Genomic DNA, 11,755 nt, shown 5'->3' with positions numbered 1-11,755 from the left:
AAAATGCATTTAAGCACTTGATTAAAGTAAAAGAATTGGTGTGAATTTATTTTAAAAATGATTATAACATCTCAGTCGATCTTAAACAGAGGATTAGTTAAACAAATAGCTTTTTAAATGTCTCTTTTAAATCTGCTTTCTGCAAAAGATTCATTGTTTCACGTTTCCTGGAGACGGAAAATGATGCTGGAGACGTTCGGTGCACTCTGGAAACGCACATTAAATCTTTTCATCGACAGCAAAATGTCTTTCATGCAATTTCATCATATCCTACAGAAATCCTTAGATCCTGAAAATGATCTCAGACTTGACAATCAGACAGTCACAGCTATGTTTGGTCAGATGTGACTCACATGCTTCTTTCAGTCAATAACCCATTCGTCTTAAATAGTTTCACTCTGATTCTGCTGACAGTATTCTCTGCTTCTGTTTCCAGAGGCTGGCTTGTTCCTCCGTGGGAGGAACCAAGCTCTCAGCCCCTCGGCTCCTGGCCTACTTCTGAATCAATGTTTGACAAAGGGCGAGTCTCTCCCTCAGCAAAAGGCAGGGAATTAGAGAAGATCTTGAATGGTGAGAAGGCCACACGCAAAGCTAGAGGCTGTATAGTCCACATTCTCTAACAGAGACAAACAGTCAGTGTGAGATCATATTTCCCTGTCCTCAATAATGAAAATAAACCTGCTTACACACCAAGTTTATCCACGTCGAAGGTCACCGTGTCGGGATAAACAAACCGCAGTTAGAGAGAGGGGTGAGGAAAGGGTTGGCAAATATTTGTTTGCCTGTATTTTATGAAGACCTGACTACTGACACCACTGAAACGTGAGCTTCTGCTGTTAAAATGAACTTTATTTTACAATTTGTACATAATCTTGCACTGGAGAGTTTTTTTTTGTTTCAGGTAAACAGATAAATCGGGTGAATGGTGCTTCTGAGTGAGATTTATCCTGACAAAAACAATGAGCAAAGACAAACCTGCAGATCTGACAATGGAGCATTGCTTTCAGTGTTAACTGTGGTGGTAGTTTTGAGGTTTAACACATTGTTCTGCACTCAAAAACGCATTTTTTCCCTCTGTAAGTGTGGGTTAGCCACTTCTTTTTAATATGCATTGTCAGTTTAGCATTACTTTTGACTTTTACAGGACATATTTTGTCATTCTGCTGTCAAAAAATACTATCAATTCATTATAATATTTATATTTGTCATTCTTAAGACTAATTTTATGCTTTCAAATTACGTGTACGCTATCAAACGTTAAGGGATGTTAAACAGATAAAATGGCGCTGCATGTTTTACAATGCAGGAAATCAATATGCTTTTTTTCTCATTATTATGCATGTCATTATGCCTGCCATTTCAACAGTCAACAATCACCACAACACTTGATTCCAAACTGACATTCAAGGGGTCTGTACAAGAGATCACAAAAAAAGGAACATAATTCTTCTATGACAATTTGAAGCCTCAGATAATTGCACAAAATGTCACGTAATTGTTGAAAAAGTCAAAACAACACACAGCCCACACAGCCTTATGTGCACTGACATAAAGTGCATTTTTGCTAAGTTCTGAGTCATTTCCTTCAATGCCAAATGGTAAACAGTGCAATTTCCAGCAACCCTGCTGAGAGCTGTCACTCTGCCTCAACTGGTGTTATATTAAAATGCTTCAGAAATTAGCACTACCTGAGGCATAAACCACCCAAGAACTGACTGTGGGCTCCAGCAGAAGCAGACATTAATTAGAGCAAATATGTGTCATAGCTGGACACATTATGTATAATATATTTCTACAGCCGGAGCCAAGTGTTACATTGACCCCTTGTTAGGTCTGTGGACACATTTCCACTCCCACACGGCATTTTAAGCCAAAATCTTACTACAAGACTTCTGTACTGCCAGACCCTTTAATGGCGCTCAGTCTAGTGCTCATTTAAAAATATACTTAGTGGACAATGCTTTGAACCAGTGTCGGGTTTTTTGTGTTTGTTTTTTTTTAGCCTTTATTAGTGTCACAACCACACAGAGGAACATTTACAATGCAGTTTTCCTACCTGAGTTTCTCATCTTTGAATCACATGGAAAGATTTGGCTTCTCTATAACACATACGCGCTCTCTAAACTCTGCAGTTAGCAAAGAAATAGCAGGAAAAGAAAGCAAATAAACGCTCTAGAAAATAAATTCACTAATTTACCTGTCAAGGTGCTCGGGACTTAACTTGTAACCTGAGTCAAAAGTGTATTTTGTCCATAGCAAAATAATAAAAGCTTTTTTCTCAAATAGTACCAAAACCACAAACCATTAAAAAGCAACTGGCATTTGACAAAAAATCTCACATTTATTTTATTTGTTAAACAAGTGTTGAACTTTACATCAGTCTTAAGTGAAGAGCCCCTTGGTAACATGTTTACATAAAAAACATGAGCTACAGTACAGCATGTATACCAGTGCTGGAAAATATTCACACATTTCCCATTTATTTATTCTTTTTTTTTTTGGAAAGATTTTAATAAATAAAATATCCAAACCCAAGCGGAAGAACTACATTTATGATAGGAACTTTATTGTTCAAAGTCGCTCGTTTCATTTGCGCTTGCCCACCACTCTGCCGTTACTTAAAAAGATCTATATCTGCCAGAATTACACAAAAAACTGTGCAATGCATAAGTCACCTTAACTGGGGTTTTTGCATTCCCATTCTACCAAAGTAAATGGCAAAGTCAAATAAACATATTTAAACATGGGCGATATCGATGGAAGAAAAAAACACTGTTCACAAATGGAAAAGGTGATAATGCATCTTTGTAATTAGTTGACTCGATCTCTCTTTTTATAAGCCTTAACGTTCAAACGCACTACCATGAATGAAGTGTTGGAACCATAAACACACTGTATAACATATGTGCAACTTCTACACAATAGTCTCTCAAACGTTAGATTTTGCAATTATAAGGTTTCTTCATATTTATGGTTTCCCATTGAATTTTTTTATTTTACACTAGCAATACAACAAAATATATATTTTAGCCATTTTTCCTTGACAACAGTTCAAGTTACAGTTGAGAAAATATAAGGCCAGGGGCTTGATTGCTAGTGGTTATACAATCCAAACTTGATGGTGATGGAGACCGATCAGGACCTTATATTCCTTTTCTAACAGTTTGATCAGGAACATTTTGCAAACATGTCCATGTCCTGGTCCAGGGGTACTGTTCTGTATACAATATTTAAAAAAAAAATAACAAAAAAGAAAAAAACAGGCTTCAGCTAGGTTGTTGGGGAGTGTATGTACAGCCTTTTGACTGGGAGGTTGCTGATTGGATGTAGCCAGTATTGATTCTTTCTCGCTCTCTCTTTTTTTCCTTTTTTTTTTTTCCTTTTTTTTACATTTTTTTTTAAATTTTCGTACCTTAAAATTTTCTCAATTAATCAACAGCAGCAGCACATTTAAATACATAGTTGGCTTGTCTCTTAAAATTGAAATTTAACTCTGCATTTTATGTACAGTCTCATTAAAACTCTGCACTGCCATAGCTGTGCTCCAAGTCTATTGGTCTGCAGGGAAGTTAGGAAGGGTGGCATGAAAAGAAGATGGCAATGGAGATGTAGGTTTGCAAATGGCTAAGTGTAAATGGCGGGGCTTTTAAGCTCTCGTCAAAAAAGCAAACAAACCCCAAACAAACAAACAAAAAAACCCCATTAAAAAAAACAAAGAAAAATGCCTCCCTTCCCTTTTATAATGTCCTCCAAGAGTTCAGGGCTGCAGGAAGGCTGGGAACGGTCTGGGGATGATTTAAATACATTTAAAGGCTTGTCACTAACTGCATCTGTCCTTCTCGTACGTCGCCTTCAGGGATGCTGTCCTCTTTAGTAATGGGAATAATGTAACCATCACTGCTCCCTCGGCCTATCTGGTAATAGGCTTGGAGCTGCTGGCCACCCCCCAAGTTAGGCATACTCTTGTAGTAAACGTCCTCATTCTCGCTCCTTTTGGAGGGGGACAGGTCCTCCACAACATCAGGGCTGCTCTCGGGGTACGGAGAGTCTTTCAGATTAGGCATACTAGTGTACAGGGAGTCCCTGTTTGGGGACTGCAGACTATCATCGGGATTGGTGGGTGTCAGCTCGCTGACAAACGTATCGACTCCCCCATCGGTCCTCACCTTCTTCTGGGGTGCATACAGAAGCGAGTGAGTCCGCTGGGGGATGAGAGGTGCCTCCAGCTCCTGGTGCAGCTCGAGGCCCACCGTGTCACCCACGTGGACCAGAGACGAAGCGTCGGCCACAATTGCGTCATCTTCGCTGCTGCTTCCACCTACCACCGTCACCTTGGGCGGAGCCCGCTCCGTGTGGTGGTGATGGTGGTACTGCGGTGGCTGCTGGTGGTGGGGTGGATGATGTAAACTGTGGTGCTGCTGCTGTTGCTGTTGGTGGCTTTTATTACAGGCACGCAGGTTGTTGTGTACTAGCTCGGAGATTATCATTTTCTCAAAGGCAGCATCGTCCAGACTCAGGCCGCAGTCTACTACCTGCACACTGTCGCCAAAGTCCCCATTACGGAGCGAGTAGCTATTATTAAAGTTACCATTTAGCGGTAGAGTATCCATTGCACTTGTGTCCCTCACCGCATTGTTCAGTGAGTGCCCTGGAAGGAAAGGCAAATAGAGGGGATTTTACATTAGTCAAACACCAATAACAGCAGGGGGAATAAAACAGAGCATTAATGCTGTTTAGGATGCAGTTTCACATGGAGGTCAAATAAAGCCATGCCGTAAACCTGTTAGTTAGGCACAATCCTCAGCATACGCAGGCATGCATCACTTGCGTCGAGAAATCATTTTACTTTCTCACATATACATTTTCACTTTCCCTTTTAAAAAGCTGCTTTAAGAACAAACAGGAAGGGGTTTGTGCGCTTAGTTCTGCCACAAATGTGAAAAAGATCCCAAACAACATTAAGAAACAGACAGTAATCACCATCACAACACACCGGGCAAAAAGTGGATGTCCACATGTATGAAGCCACAGACGGGCAAGCTACGACACTTAAAGGTTTTCTAGCAACTAATAGGTTGGATGTGCTGAACTAAAGAAAAGGAAGGAGATGGCAAACGATGACATAAGACAGAAAAGGGAAAGTGGTCATGGGACAGCCATCTTTGTTCCCACTACAAGGGGAGCCCACAAGCAGCACTCCACCATCACCACACACAGCAGGTGAAAGGACTCACTTTAGACAACTCACATCATGTCTGTCTGCTCAGGCTATCTGGTCTAAGAGCAGCTGATGTACAAAAGAAAGTAAAATGATTTATTGTAACATGAAGAATCACTCAAAAGAACAACAAAATGTAACGGTCTTAACTGCAACTTAGCAAGAGCAAGGGTTCAGCAAATGAAATAATTAAGCATCGGCTAGCTTTTAGTTTTCCGAGCTAACTGCCAGCAGCCGCTTTGTTGTCGTTTTTTTTTTTAAGTTGAGTTTGTGTCGGTACACTTGCTGTCCATTAGTTGGCAGCTTGTGTACCCAAAGCTGGCAAAGGTCAAAGCCTGCCCGCAGTTCGGCACTTGGCATCCGTCACAGTAACAGTTCCCAGTGAGACCCCGGTCACTAGCAGAACAGCTCAAGAAAAAAAACAGCTGCTGCTGAGGTCAGACTCAGTCATGTTAGGAATTTCTCAAAGCATGGAGGTCATGGAAAGCAGCAGAAAAATGTATTTGTAATACCACGACTGAGAAAGGAGATAAAGGAACTCTGCTACCACTTTAATTATAACATTAATTCAATGTCCATGGCAATTCATTATGTCTCTGTCCAGGAGGGGTGGACCGATTGTGACTAAAGGGAAAGATTTTACAGAGATTCTGTGGAAATTTCAAAAAAAAGTATGAAGAAGGAAAACTAAAGCTGAACAGCTGCAGCCATGACATCCACGTGTTTATGCCCGCTAGACGGCAATTTAGTGTCCAGACGGGTGTTTCTGGGGAAAAACAGTGCGGGGACACTACTGGACACTGAAACTGCTGTATGCCACACAAGGACAAGCAACTGGAGAGAAAAGAAAAGACATGAAAAAAAAAGGTAGAAAGAAAAGAAAAAAGAAACCTGACAAAAGCTGTTCTGACGGGGAGAAAAAAAGCAACACATGTTGTTTTGGTTAAATCTCAAATTAAGCAAAAGAGACAATAGCAGAGTAATAAGCATTTAGAAGCTCTGGAAGAATATTTGATATTTTATTGTCTTTCAAATTTGGGTAGATAATTTTGTGAACCGCTTGCTCACTGAGTGTGTGTTAATGGCCTAAAGTGAACCAGTGATTGTGCCGGGGTTTTGTTGGGTTTTTTTTAATAAGCATGCTGAAAAAAATTTACATTTGATAGGCAAAGTTAAGTTTTACTCCCATACTTGTCTCTCTGTAGGTCACTAGAAGGAAGCACAAGGGAAAAGCACAAAACATGACAAAGGAGGCCATTTCAGTTTCAAAATAGAATACATATATAGATATATATAAAAATAATCACAGCACAGTCTTTACAGTGTGGTGTATGCTCAAAAGTCACCACCAACTGTACAGTAAAGCAATCTGTGAAAGTCTGCATGTGTATGCAGCTACTAATGCAACGCTGCATGATTTTTTCTTGCAGTTTAATGTGTTTTGAAGGGGAAAATTCCCTCTGAAGCAAACCAAAACTAACAAACGACCTGTTCAATTCAGGAAAATTCATCATAATAATCATGCAGATTATACTTTGCATTATTTTAAGGCAGAATGTGTAGTATCTCTTTGCCATCTTAATCATCACGTCCCATGCAGAGTATGGATATTAGAAATACGAGAACACATATGAGACTCTATTGAGGCGAACCACAAAAATCTCTGGCGTGCATGAAAATGTGTGCATTTTCACACAGACACACACACACATTCTCTCACTATGTAGTGTGTCAAGCATTTGGGAGACAGTGATTCAGAAGGAAAGGTGATACTGCCGAACATCCTGCTTTTCTTTTAGCGTGCCGTACACTGAAGTGAGATACAAAAGAGGGAGAGAGCAGGTAAAGACAGAAGAACAGGCAGAATGCAGGTGAAAGTATCAAGTAAGCACACCTGGTGAATTAAACACTGGAGCTGTGGGAGTGTTACATACGACTGTCTCAGCCAGTAAGGTGTTATAAGGGTTGTTAGTGCCTTGTGGTCGCAGGAGAGGATTTGTTAGTAGATAGTTCCCGGTCATTCCTGGAGCAGCAGGACAGAAGAGGAGCATTGAGAAAAAGAGATCAAGGAAATTAGCAGCAGTTTGTGTAGAGAGGCGTGTGGCGTCACTTCTCTTTTTACGCGAAATCTGAAACGTAGTGATTGTACAGAGAAAAGTTTGAGGAGCAAAAATGTTCAACTTTGTGCTGTCCTTCTTCAGTTATTTAGTTCATTACGTGTGTTGAAAAGCATTTATAACCCATTTATTTACCAACTAACATTTGAAACAGCTGTGCTCATTACTGCAATTTTTCACACTTCTCGCATTTTTTAAGTCAAGCTCGGTTATTAGTATTATTTTCCTCCCAAAAACAGCACCCTGTTATTGTGCAGAGGTTTTGCTGTTGGACCAGGTCCAAACATAAGTGCTCCCAAGAGACCAAGGCGAACACGTCCAAGTCAAAGTTATTATTAAGTCTTAATTTTTTGCCACTTTCTTCCAAAAGCTCATCTTCTTTCCATCCCCCCCCCCCCCAGCTTGCAGTGTGTTTTAAGGATCTGAGGTATTTCGGCTGCCATTTATCACCTGTGTTAAATGCCATCTGTCATGTTGAGAAGTCTCCAGGGATGTTTTTAATGACAGGGAAGTGCTTCTAGGAGATAGAGCCATCCTTCAGTGCACTGTCTCTCCAGGGTAACGAGGCAGCTACACCCCAGAGTGATCAATATCCAACCTTTACATTAACATCTCCAGGAAATTATACTGATCGCCCCCCCAAAAAGACTTCTATTTTGATGCTGATGTATCAGCAAGCCAAAATGTGTTTTAAAGCGCTAGGTGTAATGTTGTAGTTTGTGACAAGTGACAGCAAAATTTTAAAAAAAAGTGACCGCAAAGAGAAGCAGAGACAGGAGTCAAGAGGAGGGGAGAGGAGGGAATGGAGTTAAGCTACCTCGGTGTAAACCCTCTTTCCCTTCGCATGCTTGGAAAGCCATTTCAGAGAGCAGCAGAAAGCCTAACAGCACACTAAGCACTCCAGGTCAGCCAGAGTTGAACATCATCTTCTCATCATCATATTTGTGCTCAAGCTAAATAATAAATGACAGTTTTTTTTTCTCCCTCCCACTGTAAAGTAAGAGAGGTCACCTTACATGCCAGGCTACAAACCGCCTTTTTAAAGCAATGTTAAGATTTTCCGAAAATAAAACTTTGCACCCCACCCCTTCCCCGCCTTTTAAGTTTTGTCTATGTTTCCCCTGAGCTTTGGTATAAACTTTGGACAGCCAGCACTTAAATTAAAAAAAAGTTCTTCCAGCCTTGCCCCAATTTAAGACTGACATGACTGGCCAGAATGACAGCTCACAGAGTATTTGAGGATGGATTGTTGTAATCCTTTGCTGGCAGAACAGGGAGACCACACTAAAGACCTAAATCTTTTTTTTAAACCGTACTGCTCTGTCTTTTCAAGCTGAATCATTTATTACGATTACCAGAGTAGGACCCTAGACGGTGTTGGTGAGATCATTGGAACTTGAAGGAGGTATTTTTAGCTGGATGATGAAATGTGTGCATAGGTGTGCATGTGCAGAGAAATGAGGTGTGAACTGACCTTGGTTAAGGGTGGAGGTGCTGTTGATGTCACCTGAGATAAAGGAGGACTCAGATTGCTTTCTTACGGTGTCATTCCACATTCTCCTGATACGACTCTGTCAGGTCAACAAGGGACAGCCATTAGGACTTTAAACAAGCCCGTTCACCTTTCAGATCAACTTTCATTCGATTTCCCTCTACGTGCTACACACTATAAAACAAACCTACTAATCTGCAGTGAGGCAAGGGCAGTAGTAACTGCTCAATCCCTCTGGATGAGTTTTTCAAAAACTAATTTTATGTAAGTCAACTTCTGAACAACTTCAGCTCCAGTTATGACTCTTTACAATAGGCTGGAGGTTATACTGAGACGGGGATGCTTCTCTATAAGCACATTACATCTGGAGGTATTGTCTGCTAAGGTCTATTAGCCTTTAATAAGAACCGGATAAGGCGAGGACAAAGTTGTTGTTTTCTTCTTTGTAATTTTGGCTCTCCCTGTAGTAAAAAGTGCCTGCAATGCTCTTTAAACAGTGCAATATGTATTTCTTCCCCATGCACATGGCGTTAGTGAAAAAGGATAAAAGCAAGAGCTAAAGGGGCCAGAACAGAAGAAAGGTACTCATGCAGTACAGCAGATGCTGCTTGTAAAAAAGTGGGATAATGTTTGTGTCTTCTCATCTACCTCTGAGGTTAAGATGCAGAATGTGCTTTTTCTCTGTGCTCACAGTAAAAGTACATTTTCCTGAGGAGTCGTTTAAACAGTGGGGTTATTAACAACGTAACAGAGCTGCACGACGAGTCCAGGATACGTTGCGCTCTCATCTTATCCTGGCACGTGGCGAGACTCTCACTGTGCAAAAGTGCCGGTGTACCTGTGTGCCAGAGGAGTAGCGTGCGCTGGTCCGTGTGGTGGAAGTCTTCGCAGAACCGTGCGAGCTCTCAGTCGGCAGCCCTCCGCAGCAGTACGTGTGGCGGAAGCACTTGCTGTACTCTTTGCGGACCTACGCAGGCAAACAGCCAAGTGTTTAAATACAATGTTGACTTTACATATGACTTTACAAGAAGCAGAATGAGGCAGTGTTTGTTCTTTATATCAGCATCTGTGAATTCAGCTGAAGGTTTGGCCTTGACTGCTCAAAAGCCTTCTGCTTTTCACCTTGACAGAGAAAAACCGTACGCAGTGCAGAGTGACTACTTACTTTTTTCTGGAGAAGGCAGTGGAAAATGAAGATAAACATTCCTTGGAAGGTGTTGAATATGGTGAAGAGGTACGCCATAACAATCGAGGCCTCGCTGATGAAGAAGAGCCCAAAAGACCAGGTGAGACCGAGCAGACACAGCAGAGCAAAAGCACCCATGACCCAGGATCTGAGGGACGACAAACGAGACACAGGACGAATCCAGCATGAGGGAGGTTCTGTGACAGAACGGTGATTGGAATATTAATCACCCGGTTCCACTATGAAATATGTAGAAAAGGCTAAAAACCAGGTGGGAGGAAAATGAAATAAAATGAAAAAGAAAACACACACACACACACACGTCCTCACAACCCTTCCCCGCTGTCCCCACCCCTCCATCCTCACACGTGCAGATTCTGCCCTCAGACAAGACAAGAAACAAGCAAAAGCTTGACCCGCTTTTCTCTTTATACCTCTCTATTTATTAAAACACACCAACCGCTATCACAAGACAGCACGACATGTTTAAAAATAACTCAACAAAAGCAACAAACACTATCATATTCATCTACTGAGTGCGCTACCAGAACCGGAGAAGCTACGCAGACGTGGAAAGAGTTCAAGGAAAACTCCCTGCTTCGTGTGCGAAGGTCCTGCGGAGCCTTCGCACACCAACAGTGGTCACGGTTCGATGATCAAACACACAACAGCAACGACAACAAAACTGGATCAAAAATGATGGACGTGGTGGCAGTGACCGGTCACAAAGACAGTGGATGAGAAGCTTAGAAGCTGCAGTTTGTGAAAGGAAATGATAGAAAGAGGAACAAAAAGGCACGAAAAAATAACGTGGGATAGAGAGAATAAACTAGAAGCTGAGGAGACGACTTCTGGGCAGCATGTTCTTACTTGATAAACCGTTTATTATCTTCATAGCTAGAGAGCATGACAGGCAGGAAGAGAGAAACACAATTAGATTAGAGCGCATAACAGCTTGGGTTAGTCGGCATTTGAGTAAGATATCGTCAACTTTGATTCAGGGGAAATCACGGGAGGCAGTGAAATAAAGGATCTAACAAGAACTGAGACTTGTATATTTTGCTGTTGATGATTCAATTACATGTAGAACATTCGCTGTCTGTAGCTGAATATGCATTTATGCTCCTTTACTCGTGGGTGGTGTTGTGTGGGTAAAATTATCTGAGGTGCGTAGTAGAAGCTTACCCAGGCAAATCTGTATTATAGTAGCCGTCACAAACGCGATAATTACTGGTGTGGATTGCAGAACAGAGACAGGAGAGAGGAATGACAGAAGAAAAAGAAAGGAGAGGGTGTGCGTTAACTTTGGCTTCACATGCAACATGCAGCGACCATTGTCTGACTTCAGCATCAAACTTTGGCACGAAAAACAGCGACAACAGGAAACAAATGATCACAGAGGAAACAGCGATTAGGCAAACGGTGCATTTCAGTACAAACAAGCTTGAAAGAAATCATTTCTAACATCCGACATCAAAATGCGCAACAATCTGAAGTTCAGTGAATGCTTTCTGCTGTGGTTTCCTTAAACAGGGAGGAGTCCATCTCAAATGGACCTAGAATACTAAGTGAGGCGTTTTTGTGACTGTTCTCTCTGATTGCGGTTTTACCACAGAGCTGTGTTGTTGCACGCATTCATTAAGCAAAGATGAAGAATAACAAACACTGGACGGGGGGAAAAAAGAAAGCAGCAAGCGCCGCTCCCGCACAGCGTGGTGGAGGTTGAAACACAAACTAATATA

General features: G+C 41.5%; 1 protein-coding gene across 36 annotated transcripts in view; it reads right to left on the bottom strand.

The window, feature by feature from the left end:
- Positions 1–1,978: 1,978 nt before the first annotated feature.
- adgrl2a (adhesion G protein-coupled receptor L2a) overlaps positions 1,979–11,755 on the bottom strand; it is a 91,018-nt gene continuing 81,241 nt past the window's right edge. For 4 of the 36 annotated variants that reach the window (XM_026194656.2, XM_080290234.1, XM_026194661.2 and 1 more), the window contains 8 exons: positions 11,199–11,243; positions 10,884–10,910; positions 9,993–10,161; positions 9,666–9,794; positions 8,810–8,906; positions 7,113–7,241; positions 6,410–6,427; positions 1,979–4,648 (listed from right to left, as the gene is read on the bottom strand). In XM_026194656.2, coding sequence (XP_026050441.1) covers positions 3,807–4,648; positions 6,410–6,427; positions 7,113–7,241; positions 8,810–8,906; positions 9,666–9,794; positions 9,993–10,161; positions 10,884–10,910; positions 11,199–11,243 — 1,456 coding nt within the window. In that variant the 3' untranslated portion in view covers positions 1,979–3,806. Of the gene's footprint in view, positions 4,649–5,234; positions 5,288–6,375; positions 6,428–7,112; positions 7,242–8,809; positions 8,907–9,665; positions 9,795–9,992; positions 10,162–10,883; positions 10,911–11,198; positions 11,244–11,755 lie in introns of all 36 variants that reach the window. The other 32 variants (XM_080290236.1, XM_080290238.1, XM_026194678.2 and 29 more) reach the window with 21 other exon arrangements.

Source organism: Astatotilapia calliptera, chromosome 15, assembly GCF_964374335.1.
Source record: "Astatotilapia calliptera chromosome 15, fAstCal68.1, whole genome shotgun sequence".
Classification (NCBI taxonomy): Eukaryota; Metazoa; Chordata; class Actinopteri; order Cichliformes; family Cichlidae; genus Astatotilapia; species Astatotilapia calliptera.
The sequence above is the reverse complement of the archived record's forward strand: the minus strand, read 5'-3'. Positions and strand labels throughout refer to the sequence as shown.